The 15,023-nt window shown below is 34.3% G+C and overlaps 2 protein-coding genes across 2 annotated transcripts in view; both read right to left on the reverse strand.

The window, feature by feature from the left end:
• Nucleotides 1-1,056: 1,056 nt before the first annotated feature.
• LOC107734139 (utrophin-like) lies at nucleotides 1,057-11,134 on the reverse strand. The gene is made up of 9 exons (XM_016546007.1): nucleotides 10,987-11,134; nucleotides 9,494-9,651; nucleotides 7,239-7,405; nucleotides 5,994-6,105; nucleotides 5,329-5,465; nucleotides 3,583-3,621; nucleotides 2,849-2,920; nucleotides 1,787-1,924; nucleotides 1,057-1,155 (listed from the first exon to the last, which is right to left on the reverse strand). Exons 1-9 carry the CDS (start codon nucleotides 11,132-11,134, stop codon nucleotides 1,125-1,127), a joined length of 1,002 nt encoding a protein of 333 aa, XP_016401493.1. The 3' UTR covers nucleotides 1,057-1,124.
• A 605-nt stretch (nucleotides 11,135-11,739) lies between these two features.
• The window catches only part of LOC107734148 (utrophin-like), a 16,289-nt gene continuing 13,005 nt past the window's right edge, over nucleotides 11,740-15,023 (reverse strand). Inside the window, exons 6-9 of the mRNA XM_016546020.1 lie at nucleotides 13,509-13,587; nucleotides 12,582-12,642; nucleotides 12,004-12,065; nucleotides 11,740-11,822 (exon numbers count right to left, since the gene is read on the reverse strand). Of these exons, the coding sequence (XP_016401506.1) occupies nucleotides 11,740-11,822; nucleotides 12,004-12,065; nucleotides 12,582-12,642; nucleotides 13,509-13,587 (285 nt within the window). The remainder of the gene's footprint in view (nucleotides 11,823-12,003; nucleotides 12,066-12,581; nucleotides 12,643-13,508; nucleotides 13,588-15,023) is intronic.

The following is a 15,023-nucleotide window of genomic DNA, read 5'->3' on the forward strand; positions in this document are numbered from 1 at the left end:
TCAAGTCAAATCCAAAGAAGTTTAATGGTGACACAGAAGCTTTTCACAACAGCAACAATATGAGTTAATATAATTGTAAGGACTTGCTCAGACACCAAAACACACAATGTCATATGTAAGATGCACACAATGTCATATGTAAGATGCGCACAGCAAACAAATGTATGAAACATATTTTGGAATAAAGATGGAGGAAACATCTACTACATGTCCAATATCAATGGAATTGGAAAAGAAACACTCCACTTGTGTGATTCCTTTTCAAATTGTTGCTTTTGCCCTATAGATGGACAACAGTGCAGTGCAACATGTAGATGAGTTTGCAGCGGTTTAAAATGAAAACTCCTTGATGAATTTGTTTCTTAGAAACACACAGCTTTTCCACTTCACAAGGCATTATATTGATGTACTGTAGACGTGTGGATTACTTGTGGAATATTGTGATGTTTTTATCAGCTGTTTGGACTCTCATTCTGACGGCACCCATTCACTGCAGAGCATCCACCAGTGAGCAAGTGATGCAATGCTACATTTCTCCATATCTGTTCCCGTTAAGAAACAAACTCATCTACATCTTGGATGGCCCGAGGGTGAGAACATTTTCAGCAAATTTTCATTTTTGGGGGAGGAACTTTTCCTTTAAAGCAGACTTTGCATTGCTCAGAACTGATTGTCATAGTGGGAGAATGTGTACACTCTTGACAGCAGTCTCTCTGGGAGGAAGTCGCGTGGGGATCTGTCTGTACGGTCATCCTCTAGCGAACAGCTCACGGATAAACAAACACATCTGCACTGCGGTCGACTCCAGCTCTTATCAGTTTGAGGAGCAGAAGACAGTGATGATGAAAGTCATCTCGGTGTGGGGTGTGAGATGCTCTTACCAGTGGCGGCTCGTGGGTTTTAAAATAGAGGAGGCACACTAATTGTATTGGTCTGGGATCCCTCTGAAATTAATTGTGAATTTTATTAACATTAAATCGTCCTCCTCCCATTTTCACCTTAAAATTATGCCTCCCCCGACGAGCCGCCACTGGCTCTTACATGGATGATGTAAGATGAAATCTTATGCAAAGAGCTCAAACTTCAGATCCCAGGCCTCCACTATCTCATCTGATTGAAGAGTCTCATGTGAAGTTGCCAGAAACATCCTCAGATCTAAAGGAAAGAGGATAGACTATGAAAGCTTGTCTCTGCCACAGGACTGAAACAAAATAAAAATGGCAGTTGTGACTTTTTTTCCCATGATTCTGAGTTTATATCTGGCGATTCTGACTTTTTTCTCAGAACTGCAAATTATAAACTCAGAATTCTGAAATATAACCTCAGAATTGTGAGAGAAAAAAAGTCACAATTGCAAAGAAGAAAAGTCCGGATTGTGAGATAAAAAGCCGCAATTGCTGTTATTATTATTTCACTTTTTTATCCATTGGTGGAACCAAAAAATAGAATTGCAAGATGTAAATTCAGAATTGTGAGAATTAAACTCGGTCCAAATTATGAAATAATGTGTCCATTTGATGCGCAATTCAGAATCTTGTCGGAAATAGTAGGTCATCTGGGAACTTTTTGCCTATTATTTTATGAATACTGTGAATTTGGGCGTACTACTTTCACATACTGTTTTTGGTCTTCTATATATTAGGAAAGCATGTGATTTTGGATAGAGCCATATAATAGTAGGCTATATGAAGTTGTTTTGCTAGCATTCGTAAGGCATCAGGCCACCAGAGGCGTCAGAAACACATCAGTGGCCCTCAGCGTGTATCATGTGACATGATGCAGGTACCTGTCCGCCTCCAGACTCTGAGAAGGTTCCAGCTCATTCATCATCATCATCATCATCATCATCTCAGTGTCAGATGAGCTCTGATGTGCACATGTAGCTGCTCTCTCATCAGTCTGAGTGTGGATGTCGTCTGCACTCCTGCAAAGATGAGCATGATGACAGATCATTTTGCATACTCTTTTACATAATATTGTCACTGCTTACATAATATTGCATTTTGCATAATAGATGATGTCTAATTAATTAGCAACGATCTCAAAGGCAAGCATCAATATTGTATTGCTTAAATTGGTTTAACCCATTCTTTTGTAGTTTTAGATTTTAAGAAAAAAAAATCATACTATATTTATTAAAAACCTCTGCTGAAAATGACTTGTATAGTGGTCAATCAGTGGCATGATGACAGACATTTCAAAGAAAAATTAAGAAAAAGCAAGCAATCAAATAATCACTTGAAATCTATCCATGCAATTAAGTTGTTAAATGCATAGCAGGTTTATAGTAAACTAAAATTGTTGCCATAAAAACTTTAGTTAATTGAAATAAAATAAACCTTAACTGAAATAAAAAATATATATATATATAAAAAAACGTAAATGTACTTTAAACAAATTAAAATTTTTCTCATTTTTATAATTTGTAATAAAAAATAAAAAAAAATTTATAAACACTATAGACAAATTTAAAAGGAAAAAAAATTACTGAAACTTTAACCAAACAAAATGAAAACAGAAAATATAAAAATAAAAACTGAATCAAAATATGAATAAAAACTCTAATGGTGTCTCAGTTATAATAAGTAACATTGTCGCAAAGATCTACGGCAATGCTTATTCAAATTGTAATAATTATTTTTAGGATCGCTATGATTAAACATGAGCATACTGCCGTTATGTGCCTGTACTGAATTAGTCCAGATGCATGAAACAGATTTATTTGTGCTGCTCACGGTGAGGTCGAATATTAAATGCTCACTCATCAGTCTGTTAGTTCAGGTGTCACAGTGACTGACAGAATGACAAACTGCTGTGCACATGAACCAAACGATCTGGTGCAACTCACATTTTTCCTGTTGACAGGAGAGATTCTGCTACAGGTAGGATGGCACTGGATTCTCTGTTGTTCTGTGTCGACCTGAAAATGAAAAGTGAAAGTTCAATGTGATGCAGGTATCGAACTGTAAAATGTCTGAAGCCTTTTCTTCTTTTCCCTGCAGCTGTCAAAGTGAAATATTCACTTCAGCAAAACAGCTTGTTAGGGGGACAGGCAAAACAATCGACCTTAAAACAAAGAGATGCCTTATTGTAAAAATCCTGCTCATTAGTGGATGCCTTTTCAGTGTTGCCAATTAAGAAAACCTTTCCTGTTGTATGAATACACTGTTTCAGTATCTAAAGTGGACATTTAAGTCACACTTAAAATGTTATTACACTAGTTAAAATATCAAACCAAGTGACGTTTATTTAAAAGAAAGTTGGTATAAGCACAACTTTTCAAACTTAAACTGACATTATGCATCCACTAAAAAATCATTGCAACAAAAATGAGTAGTTCTGAGAAAAGCTTTTAAGCATTTCAGAAATATTAGTGCAGCATTTGAGTAAAGCTGCTAATTGGCTTGATATAATACAACAACATTCATACATTTGAATTGTGGCCACTGCATATTAAGAGCGAATACACAGCTTGAATTCCCTGAGGTCATGTAATAGTTTTGAAGTGGATGAAGGGTGGTGGTGGAGGAGAAGAGATTCGAACTAAATCAGAGAACGAGAGGAGAGACTGCAGATACTCACTCATACTCCTCTGGACACATGCTTACAAATGCAACGGGGCTGCAAAACATACAGACAGCAGAGTGAGAAAATCTCATAGCTGTCAACAAACCTGATGAGAGCTGATCACACGTGGGCATTACTTGGCCTTGTGAACTTTTCACATTTACACTACTTCAATTTGTCTACTAAAAAGGTACAAAAGTGTATATGCATCACAAGAAATCAAATCAAAAAATCTTTTCCCCTAAACCATTAAGAATATTTATCATTTGTAACACAAATCACCAAATCACTATTCATTATGTGGTACAATTATTTTAAACATTTTTAGACAATTATTACATAAATAATAATAGCATTAAAAAATACGTATTGCTTTATTCAGCGATATACAAGCGATATTTCCATTCACATCATCATGTCTCATATTTCATCTCAAGTTCTTCAGTGTCACTGTTTTCTTGTTGATAAACAAATACACTAATCTTTGAAGAATTTCAGTACTGCCAAAATTATTGATTGTGGTGGAAATTAGACTATAACTGAGGGAAATTCAGAATATGTGTGAAATAATAAAATAAAATAAAATAAATAAATAAATAAATAAATAAATAAAATAAATTAATAAATAAATAAATTAATTAATTAATTAATTAATTAATTAGTTAATTAATTAATTAAATTAAATTAAATTAAATTAAATTAAATTAAATTATTGATTGTGGTAGAAATGACACCATAACTGACGGATAGTCGTAATTTGTGTGAAGTAAAAAAAATAGATATATTGATTGTGGTGGAAATGACACCGTAAGTGAGGGGTAGTCGTAATTTTAAAGAAAAGAAAGGAAAAGAAAAGATATAAAATAAATAATATAAAATAAAATAAACTTAAATTAAATTAAAAATTGCTGATTGCAATGGAAATGACACCATAACTGAGGGATAGCTGTAATTTGGGAAAAATCTCATTAAAAAAATCATCCAAGAAATATAAATTTATGATTATTGCACTGTTTAGATCATTGTTAAAATATATATTTTCTAAATATATATATAATGGATTTTCATAGTTTAACATTAAACAGCTGGGTCTGGGACAATAAAGAATATTGCAAAACATGAAAATAATCTAAAAAGTAGCAAAAATAAATTAAAGCAAAAAAGTTTTAATTAGCATGTTTAATTTGAGGTTTAAAAGGGCAAAAGCAACTGTAGTTGACAAAACACCCATATGCAGTCACTCATACAATGAATCAGGACAAGTAATAATGACACTGACTCGACACAAAACTGCTATTGTCTGTGCTCTGACATTGCAACAGCCAGTGAGAACAGCTGGTTTATTTCAATATTAAAGACTGCCGTGAACATGATAAATGTCCCGTCTCTTCATTTCCCCCACAATCTCACTAAACAGACACCTGACTGCTTTTGTAATTAAATTCACATCCACGAGAGAGAAGCAGTATTTGCGTGTTGATGTTAAAGCGGAAGCTTTGGAATTACATGAATGAACGGCCTCCAGCATTCGAATGACACATGAATAGACCTTTAGTAATTAATGAACTTCTCAGCAAAACAGAAGCTGAGAAACATGTTTCCCATGAGGCCGAGCGATGACAGGAAGAAGTCGAGTTACCAGGACATAAATATATGAAGTATAATACTGTTTATACTTGCACTTTTTAAACAAGAATTATAGGCCGATAAAAATCTGGAGATCTCAAAAAGATCTTGAATATTTGCACTAGGAAAACTCACGTCTCTGAATGCTCTTCCTCCAGGATGGTCTGCACGGGCAGGTAGCCGAGCCGAGGGTGTTTGATGAAGTACTTCTTTGAGCGGAACTTGTTTTTCAGCACCTTGGTGAAGTCACGCACATCTTCTCCTGAGGTGGTCTGTAACAGAGAGGCTATAGGGAAATGTTCTGTTGTGCATGAAGAATTAGAGTGGCAGGGACTGGAGTGTTTAGGCTTAGAAAAATCAGAAAAAAAAATCCTAACAAAATAAAATATTAATGCACCTACATACACACACACAATAAAGTAGATATACAGTGGGTACGGAAAGTATTCAGACCCCCTTAAATTTTTCACTCTTTGTTATATTGCAGCCATTTGCTAAAATCATTTAAGTTAATTTTTTTTCCTCATTAATGTACACACAGCACCCCATATTGACAGAAAAACAAGACTTATATTCTAAAATTTAATTAAACATAAAATATATAGTTATTAAATTTGATTATAATATTATGAAATAATAATCAAAATATTTTTAAAAATTAATTTAAAAAATATAAAAGATTTTCCAAATGATTTAGGGTGGTGTAACACCTGCACTATTCCCTCCCTAGTTTTTGAAGCATTTGCCACAATGAACCATCTGAAAACACAACCAAACTCAAGCGTCTTCCAGATGCTCACAGGGGTGCAGTACTCCACCATTGGATAGCTGAGATGATAGTCCTTGGAAATCCTTCCCGAGAAAAAACATGTCTGACACACGTTGTAGTTGAAGTGTTTCAGACTTCGATACCTACAGGATTAACAGATGTTTAACACTACAACAGCTACGAACTTTGCAACACTGACACTGTCATTGAACTAAACTGAATCAACACTGAACTAAAATGAGTTGAACAATAACACTATTGTCTTCTGAAGTGCTGCTTATAGCTTACTTTGAATTTGTTTCATAATTTAGGAATTTTGCAATATTAATGCTTTTATTTTCCTGTGTGAAGCTTCTCTAAAACAATCTGTATTGTATAAAGCGCTATATAATTAAATGTGACTTGACTTTTATGACACTGTCCACACAAATAAGATACACATTGGTGAACCATTACTTAATTTTTAAAAACAAATGCACAAATATCATGTTCTCTGGACTGAGAACTGTTAGATAAGATATGCATGACTTCTCAATTTATGGGAAAAATTGCAAACTTGTTGTCCATTCTGGCATGTACATGTTTATTTATTTTAATAATATATTTTGTTATAGAATTGTATATTTCAACACTGTTTATATATTTAATTTTAATGTTTATTGTAAAAAAATAATTAAATCACAGATTTCAGGGTTTTAAAATTATGTTTAGACACATTCCACTATGTATAATAATAATAATAATAATAATAAAAGTAAATGTGTTTTTATTATTGTTTTTATTAATAATGTATTTAATAATAATAATAATAATAATAATAATAATAATAAAGACATTATTAATAAAAACAATAATAAAAACACTTTTACTTTTACTTTTATTATTTTTTTTTTATTATTATGATACACATAGTGGAATGTGTCTAAACAATTTTAAAACCCTGAAATTTGTGATTTAATTATTTTTTAACAATGAACATTATAATTAAATATATAAACAGTGTTGAAATATAAAATTCTATAACAAAATATACTATTAAAATAAATCAAATAATACAATTAATAACAATAATAACAATAATAACTATAATAATAATAAAGTTATCATTGTTATTTATTATTTTACTGTATAATTTAATAATAATAATAATAATAATAGCTATTAATAGCTAAAATGCTATTTTGAGGTTGACAAACAACATTGTCTGAAGATTATGCACCTCCTTTGCTGAAGAAAATGACATTTTAAGAGTTTCTGTCTACTTCACTTTGTTTACCTGAAGCCCACCATGGGACACTCCTTACAGATGTTGCATTTGGCCTGATGTTTGGCGGTTTCTGCAGCGGCGACTCTGTGAAGGACAGGCAACCAGACCATCGACTGCGGCTCCAAATGCATCCAGTCCACAAACTGCTGTACCTCAATGACATCAACACGGCCCACCTGAACCCCCAGACGACAGACAAACCTTTCATTCATAACCGCAATGCACTGCATGACACACTATAATGGAGCTGTCTGAGTCTAAAAGCACTCAGATGGTCTATTTATCATTTTAGAAGCGTATTCAACTACATCCCAAAAACTATAATATCCCATCACAACCTTATTAGCCCGAGGGCAAGGGATCCATTAGCAATTTTGAAGTGAAGCAAATGGGGCCAATTGTGATCATTTGTGTCTCCCCCGTGACATTAAAACTGCTACTACTGTTATGCATCAATTACAGCGGGCCAGTTAAGGCAGGACTATCAAGAGTCTTTCATTACATGCAACATTAAATGAAAAGAGCTCCACTGTGACCCAAGTAAAGCAGTGAAGTATTGGAGGCTCCGTCCAGGGCGGATTTACAAATACTCCATTATACCAGCACATGTGGTTCACATCATAAAGCACTCCATCATGTGATATTATGGGTACGCGTGCGCACAAATCAAGTGGATTTCATTTAAATATCTCTCGGTAGCTTGTGCGTCAGGTGTCGAACCGAGCGCTAAGCGTCTGAAAGTGGTGATGTAAATCCCCTGGCAGGCCTGCCACTCTTATAACTGAGCTTATCATTTATTTATATGTCAGAACTCAGTGATGTGTAATGATGAGCCCCTATCCCCAAACAAACAAGTCTTCAGCAGCTCCCTATAGGAATACATAATGTCTCACAAACCTGAATTATGTATCATAGAAACCTGTTCATTAATTTGCATGTCAGAATTTTTGTTAAACCTTGTAATTTTTTAATGCATGCATGTGTTTTTTCAATTCCTCAGTAAATAAAGTGGAGATTTTGTTCTGGTCATATAATGAGGTCCAATGGGGAAAAAAATAAAAAATCTTGGACATCAACCAGATGAACTATTTATTGCGCAGATGTTTCTTGGCCTTGAAAGAATCTGATGAGAAATGTTTGAGTTCATACTGAGATCTCTGATTTTACAAGTGCACAGTTTTGGCAAATCTGAGTTTAAAGTCGGTTTAAAATGTTGATATTTCAAATGTGAGATTGATAGACTTGTTCTCAGCAAGCTTGTTAAATCAATCTAAAACTATTAAAACATTTTGCTAATTGAAATAATGCTAAAATAAAATAAAATACAAATATTAGACAACAAAAATAAGTTAATGAAATGAGTTTAGGTTGAAGCACTAAAATAACTAACTGGAAATAAATAAAAAATAAAACAGAACTAAATCGTAATGTTTAAAAACGAACTAAAAACTATTAAAAATGACAAAAGCACATAACAAAATCACTAAAAACTAAACTAAAATGAAAATATAAAGCTAATTCAAAAAGAACCCATAATAGTCTATAAAAATATAAAAATAACTAAAATAACATTGGTTCTCATAAGAAAAATCTGACTAATTTGTCTCCATTTGACCTCAGTTTGATCTCAATGCTTTGGCAATTTACTGAAATAAGTTTAGGTTGAAGCACTAAAATACCTAGCTACAATTAAATAAAACATAAATTGAAAAAACTAAAACTGAAACTGAAGTAAATTAAACGTCAATAGTAATTTAAAAAAAACTAATAAATATGGCAACAGGACATAAAATGACTAAAAATTAAGCTAAAATTAAAATGATAACTGATCATATAAAAATAAAAGCTAATTCAAAATATTAATAAAACTATGTAAATAATACTAAAATCAAGAGAAAAATCTGACTCTTAAGTCTCCATTTGACCTCGATTTAATCTCAATGCCAAGGCAACTTACTGAAATATATTAAAGTTGGAGCACTTAAAAGACTAGGTAGAATTAAATAAAACATAAACCAAAACTAAAATTAACAAAACAAAAGAACATAAAATGACTAAAAATTCAACTAAAATTAAAATGATAACTGAAAATATAAAAACAAAAGCTAATTCAAAATATTAATAAAACTATAACAGTATATAAATAATGCTGAAATAACACTGTTAGGATGTTAGGATACTCATAGGTCTTCATTTGATCTGATTAAAAAAGTTATGAAGGGAGATATCATCTCGTTTTTTAGCCTACAGTAGTGTTAACTCACATATTGAAAGCAGCTACGGACACTGGGCTCCATGTTACTCCCTCCAAATGCGGCGGCCTCCCCGAGCTGGTGTGGGATTTGGATGCTGTTGTGTAGCAGCAACGCCAGCTGCCTCTGGTTACAGACACCTGCAGCGTCGGCCGCCTGAGCGAACAGATCTGTGAAGGACAGCAGGAGCGAAACTCAAAGAACATCACAGGATGAGACCAGGAGGGAGATTTTAGACTTAAGATCCAATTTATAAATGTCCTTGTAGGAGCCACAGCAAGGACAGTGTTGCATTCAATTCCCAGTAGGTCTGAGACAGTGAAATCAAAGTTTGCAGTGAAATTGTGCACAGACATTAAAGCGAAGGAAAGAAGCCAGGGTTTCACAACATAATTTAATTCATTTATAAATTGAGAGCAGGATAGAATATTTTATGCCACATATATTCAGTATCAAAGCACTTGCATTTGTACTTATCCTTTAGAGGTCCTTTTGAAAGAGAAAATTTAAGCATGACTTAGTAGGAATAGTTTACCCAAAAATGAAAATTTGCTGAAAATGTATTCACCCTCAGCCCACCCAAGATGTAAATGAGTTTGTTTCTTCATTTGGAGTAATTTAGCATTCCATCACTTGCTCACCAATGGACCCTCTGCAGTGAATGGGTGCCGTCAGAATGAGAGTCCAAACAGCTGATAAAAACATCACAATAATCCACAAGTAATGTAAGGTATCCACAAACTATGTGTTTGTAATAAACAAATCCATCATTAAGACCTTTATAACTTCAAAGAAGTTATATATGTGACCCTGGAACACAAAACTAGTCTTAAATCGCTTGGGTATATTTTTAACAATAGCCAAAAAAACTTGTTGATTTTTCTTTTATGCCAAAATTCATTAGGATATTACGTAAAGATCATTTTCCATGAAGATATTTTGTAAATTTCCCTACATCAATAGAAAATTTACCCTTATGACTGGTTTTGCGGTCCAGGGTCACATATGAGTCCTTTATCCATAATATTGCTTTCTCCATTAAAAAAAAATAATCTCGTCTGATTCAGGAGAGAAATATGCATAGATCAATGGTGGATTTGTTTCTTACAAACATGCAGCTGTTGGCTTCACAAGATGTTAACTGATGGACTGGAGTGGTGTGGATTATTGTGATGTTTTTATCAGCTGTTTGGACTCTCATTCTGACGGCACCCATTCACTGCAGTGCATCCATTGGTGAGCAAGTGATGTAATGTTACATTTCTCCAAATCTGTTCCGAAAATCAAACTCATCTACATCTAGGATGGCCCGAGGGTGAGTACATTTTCAGAAAATTTTCATTTTTGAGTGAACTATTCCTTTAAGTGTCTAAACATGTTTAAGGGCCACTGTATTACAGACAAGACCCATACAGACCTGTCATAGACTTTTAGCAGCCAGTTGAGACACAGATCCACACACAAAGGCACATTAACCAGATCCGGATGCACCTGCTGAAGTTCACGGTAGACTGTGCAGAGACAGTTTATGATGCCTGGAATCTCCAGTAGCTGCCCATTATGCGTGAGTTTGTGTTGATCAAAGACACTCTGGGCGATGCTGAGCTCCAAAAGGTCCACTGAAACAGACAGACAAATTTCATCTCCACTCATTTCTGCCTCCACAATGAATTCCATTCAGCGCATTTTAATGAAAGTCACCAGTGCGTAACTCATCCGTTGGTGTGTAATGAAAATGCCGTACTGAAAAGGCAACAAAAAATTATATTTCTTATCAGCATGCATCAGATTTGCAACCAATTATACGTTTCAACAACTACCCTTTCTCAACATTACCCACATCCGAAGATATGAAGCAAAAAACAGCTGCTGTCTGTTACTAAAAACCCCATCAGGCTAACCTGACTGAAGGCTATTTCTGCACAGCTTGTACTGTACTAATGTTGTCAGCGGGTGGCTTTCCGGCTCTAATGCTCTCAAAACTCCTACTGCAGATCAAAGGCTCATAGTTAGTGTACCAGAAACGTCTTGACAAAATTAGCAGATAGAGCTCAAGATTGCTTGGTTAAAATTGTCTTTGTCTTCTACAGTAATCTGTTTACTTCCAAAAGTCATTTCGAGTGAGAAGTGATGAGCGGTTTTTCACATTGACAGTACTTTGCAATGCAATGATAAATGTTTAGTACAAATCCCCAACAGAAGAACCAATGAACTTTTTTTTAGGAAAGTAAGAAGTATAAGACTTAAATGATAAGTTATCACTCACAGCAAAGGGCTTTCTGTAGCCGGCGGCTCTTCATCGCTGTGCGGTAAGCGGAGAAACGCACATGGCTCAGATCAGCTGCATATTGAGGGTAAACCATAAAGGCTGGATGTGAATATTATTAATAAGAAAAGTCATAGTTCTCAAATTCAAATAATGAGCAAAATGTAAGAAAGCATGCATACTGCACATTTTGAATGTTTAGTGAAATACACAGAGAGAAAGACAGAACACTTGATTGACCGGAACAAGAACAAACCCATTGTTTGAAATAACTGTGTCATCTTTGGATGATCCCACGAGGTGGTCTGCTGCTCATGACTGAAAGACAATTAATAATAACTAACATCAATTCACCTTAAAGGAATGTGCCATGGAAAATGTATTTTGGTTTCTGTCAAGCGGAAGAATCAAACTGCCAGAAAGATTTGGACAGTTTCTCAACACTTATTTAAAGGAGCCTTTTTTTTTTAATAAGAAATCAATCCTTTTATTCTGTAAGGATGCATTAAATTGATCAAAAGTGACATTAAAGACATTTATTATGTTGCAAAAAGATTTCTATGTCAAATTATGTTGTTTTGAACTTTCTATTCATCAAAGAACGAAAAAAATATTAAGCGGCACAACTGTTCTCATCATTTGTAATAATAATAATCAGCATACTAGAATGATTTCTGAAGGAAATTATTGTAATACATTTTTAGTAAGGGTGACTGCAACTCGATTCAAATTTGATGAATAGATTCATTCTGATGCAAAACTGAGCACATGGGAAATCACACGAAGAGCATGAGGTGTCACAGCAGAGATGAGAATGTATGAAACAAAACTCACTTGATATAATAAGGAACGCCGTTATGAAAAACAGCTCTTTGCCAAGGGAACTGAACGGAAACTGGTTGGGAGACAGAAGGTTTCAAAGATAAAGTCATGACATTTGAATAGCTTTCACCCAATACAGTTTTTATTGTATAGTGGAAACAAATGAAAAAGTATTTGTGACAAATCAGAGTTTCCCCACTTTTTGACCAGTGATTTTTCAGAACTTTTTCAGATGTTTCCAGCTGACTGAATACATATTTTTTATGGGAAATTGCACTCCAAAAGAGCAATTTCTAGCCAATGAAACACTTCAGAGTTGAGTATAACTAAACAAATGTACATTACCGTTCAAAGGCTTTTTTATTGTTTTTGAAAGAAATTTCTTATGTTCATTTATTTGATCAAAAATACAGTAGAAATGGTTGTTTTGGAAAATATTATTACAATTTAAAGTATATTTTAAAGTGTAATATATTCCTGTGATCAAAGCTGAATTTTCAGCATCATTACTCCAGGTTTCAGTGTCACATGATCCTTCAGAAATCATTCTAATATGCTGACTTGCTGCTCAAGAAACATTTCTTTTTATTATCAAAGCTGAAAACAGTTGTGCTGCTTAATATTTTTGTGGAAAACATGATTTTTTTTTCTTCGATGAATAGAAAATAACAGCATATATTTGAAATTGAAATCTTTTGAAACATTAAAAATGTCTTACTGTCACTTTTGATCAATGTTTTTGCATCCTTGCTGAATAAAAGTACTAAAAGAAATATCTAACCGACCCCAAACATTTGAACGGCAGTGTATATTCACTACAGAAATTACTTTTAATTAATTCACACAAACATGTTCCAGGCCTAAAAATCACCATTTTAGAATTAAAAAGATTTTCTATGACTATGGGAATACTGACGAATGCATAAAAAAACGACTTACCAGACAAGAAGTCATGGGAGAAATGTCTCTTATCCGTTTGAGAGCATTGCAACTGCTGGTGCTGATTACCCACAATCCCCTGATAAGATTTTGAAAAAGAAAAATATTCTCAAACAAGCAAGATTGAAAGATTATGACTACACCAGATGGCAAGATAAAAAATGATGCCTAACATCTTACTGTGCTATCAGACCATAATGCGAAACATACCCCTCCAATGGAGACATAATGGTAGCTCAGATCAGAGGGAAATTACAGTGCTTTAAAGGCTTTTTCATCCTATGAGACGACTAAGCAGGGGGCAGTCTGGAGAAAAATAAAGACATTGTTCTGAGAATATGAGAAAGTAGTCGCTGGTACTTCACTTCAGAAATGACCAGATGCTCATTATCCAACACGCCTGACTCCAAGAGTCTGTGGAGACACATCTCTGCCAAAATATAATGAGTGCCCTTTTCATCTTGTGTGACAGACAATGCCACATCCCAAAAGCACAAATGGTGCAAGTCTTTCAGTTACATTAATACAACTATTACATGAAAACCCAAGATGCTCACTTGGGGTGAAAAATTGTGTTGTTCGAGCTCCAAAAATGAGTTAGCAACAACCTGTCTGTGTTGGTGAAACAAGGCCCTAGAGTGTCATTGGGCAGGTAGCAGCTTAATTATCTATGTTCTCCAGCTGCCCAGATCAATACGTAGGGTCAATATTTCTGCCCACAGGATCCTCAAAACAACATGACAGTCACACACTCATCAAGCTACGGGATAAAGGAGCAATCAAAAACAAACTGGACTCCGTGTGGTTTCAGTGATCCTAATGCATGATTAAAAATAATCGACTCTTCAAGGTCAATGCTGGGGTTTGAATGCATCTTACGAGCATTTCAGAGTGCGATGCCAGCCGGCTCAAATGATCTGTTGCCCATGTGGCACAAATTGGCATCTTTATAGCTATTATGTGGGCTAGTAAGAAATATTCTAAACCTGAAGTGTAAAATAATCTAAAATTTTAGCAAATGACAGAATTAAAGCAATAGTTTACCCAAAAATAAAAATCTGCTGAAAATGTACTCACCCTCAGGCCATCCAAGATGTAGATGAGTTTGTTTCTTCATTTGGAGTAATTCAGCATTACATCACTTGCTCATTAAATGGATCCTCAGCAGTGAATGGGTGCCGTCAGAATGAGAGTCCAAACAGCTGATAAAAACATCACAATAATCCACAAGTAATCCACACCACTCCAGTCCATCAGTTAATGTGTTATAAAGTGGAAAGCTGTGTGTAAGAGTGTAAGAAACATATCCAACATTAAGGCATTTTAACTTTAAACCTTAAAGGGGTCATATGATGCTTTTTTAAAGATCATTATTTTGTGTATTTGGTGTAACAGAATATGTTGACATGCTTTAATGTTCAAAAAACACATTATTTTTCAAATACTGTACATTATTGTAGGTCCTCTATGCCCCGCCTCTCTCAAACGCTTCGTTTTCTACAAAGCCCCCTCCTT

This window comes from Sinocyclocheilus rhinocerous, unplaced genomic scaffold (assembly GCF_001515625.1).
Source record: "Sinocyclocheilus rhinocerous isolate Xijiao unplaced genomic scaffold, SAMN03320098_v1.1 scaffold853, whole genome shotgun sequence".
Lineage (NCBI taxonomy): Eukaryota > Metazoa > Chordata > Actinopteri > Cypriniformes > Cyprinidae > Sinocyclocheilus > Sinocyclocheilus rhinocerous.

Excerpts from the sequence above, each read along its gene's own strand:
- LOC107734139 (XM_016546007.1), bottom strand. The coding sequence starts at position 11,134 with ATGAGTGGAGATGAAATTTGTCTGTCTGTTTCAGTGGACCTTTTGGAG. Across the intron at positions 6,106-7,238 it reads TGTCCCATGGTGGGCTTCAG|GTATCGAAGTCTGAAACACT; the intron begins GTAAACAAAGTG and ends TTAATCCTGTAG. Across the intron at positions 1,156-1,786 it reads CAGAGTCTGGAGGCGGACAG|ATCTGAGGATGTTTCTGGCA; the intron begins GTACCTGCATCA and ends TCTTTCCTTTAG.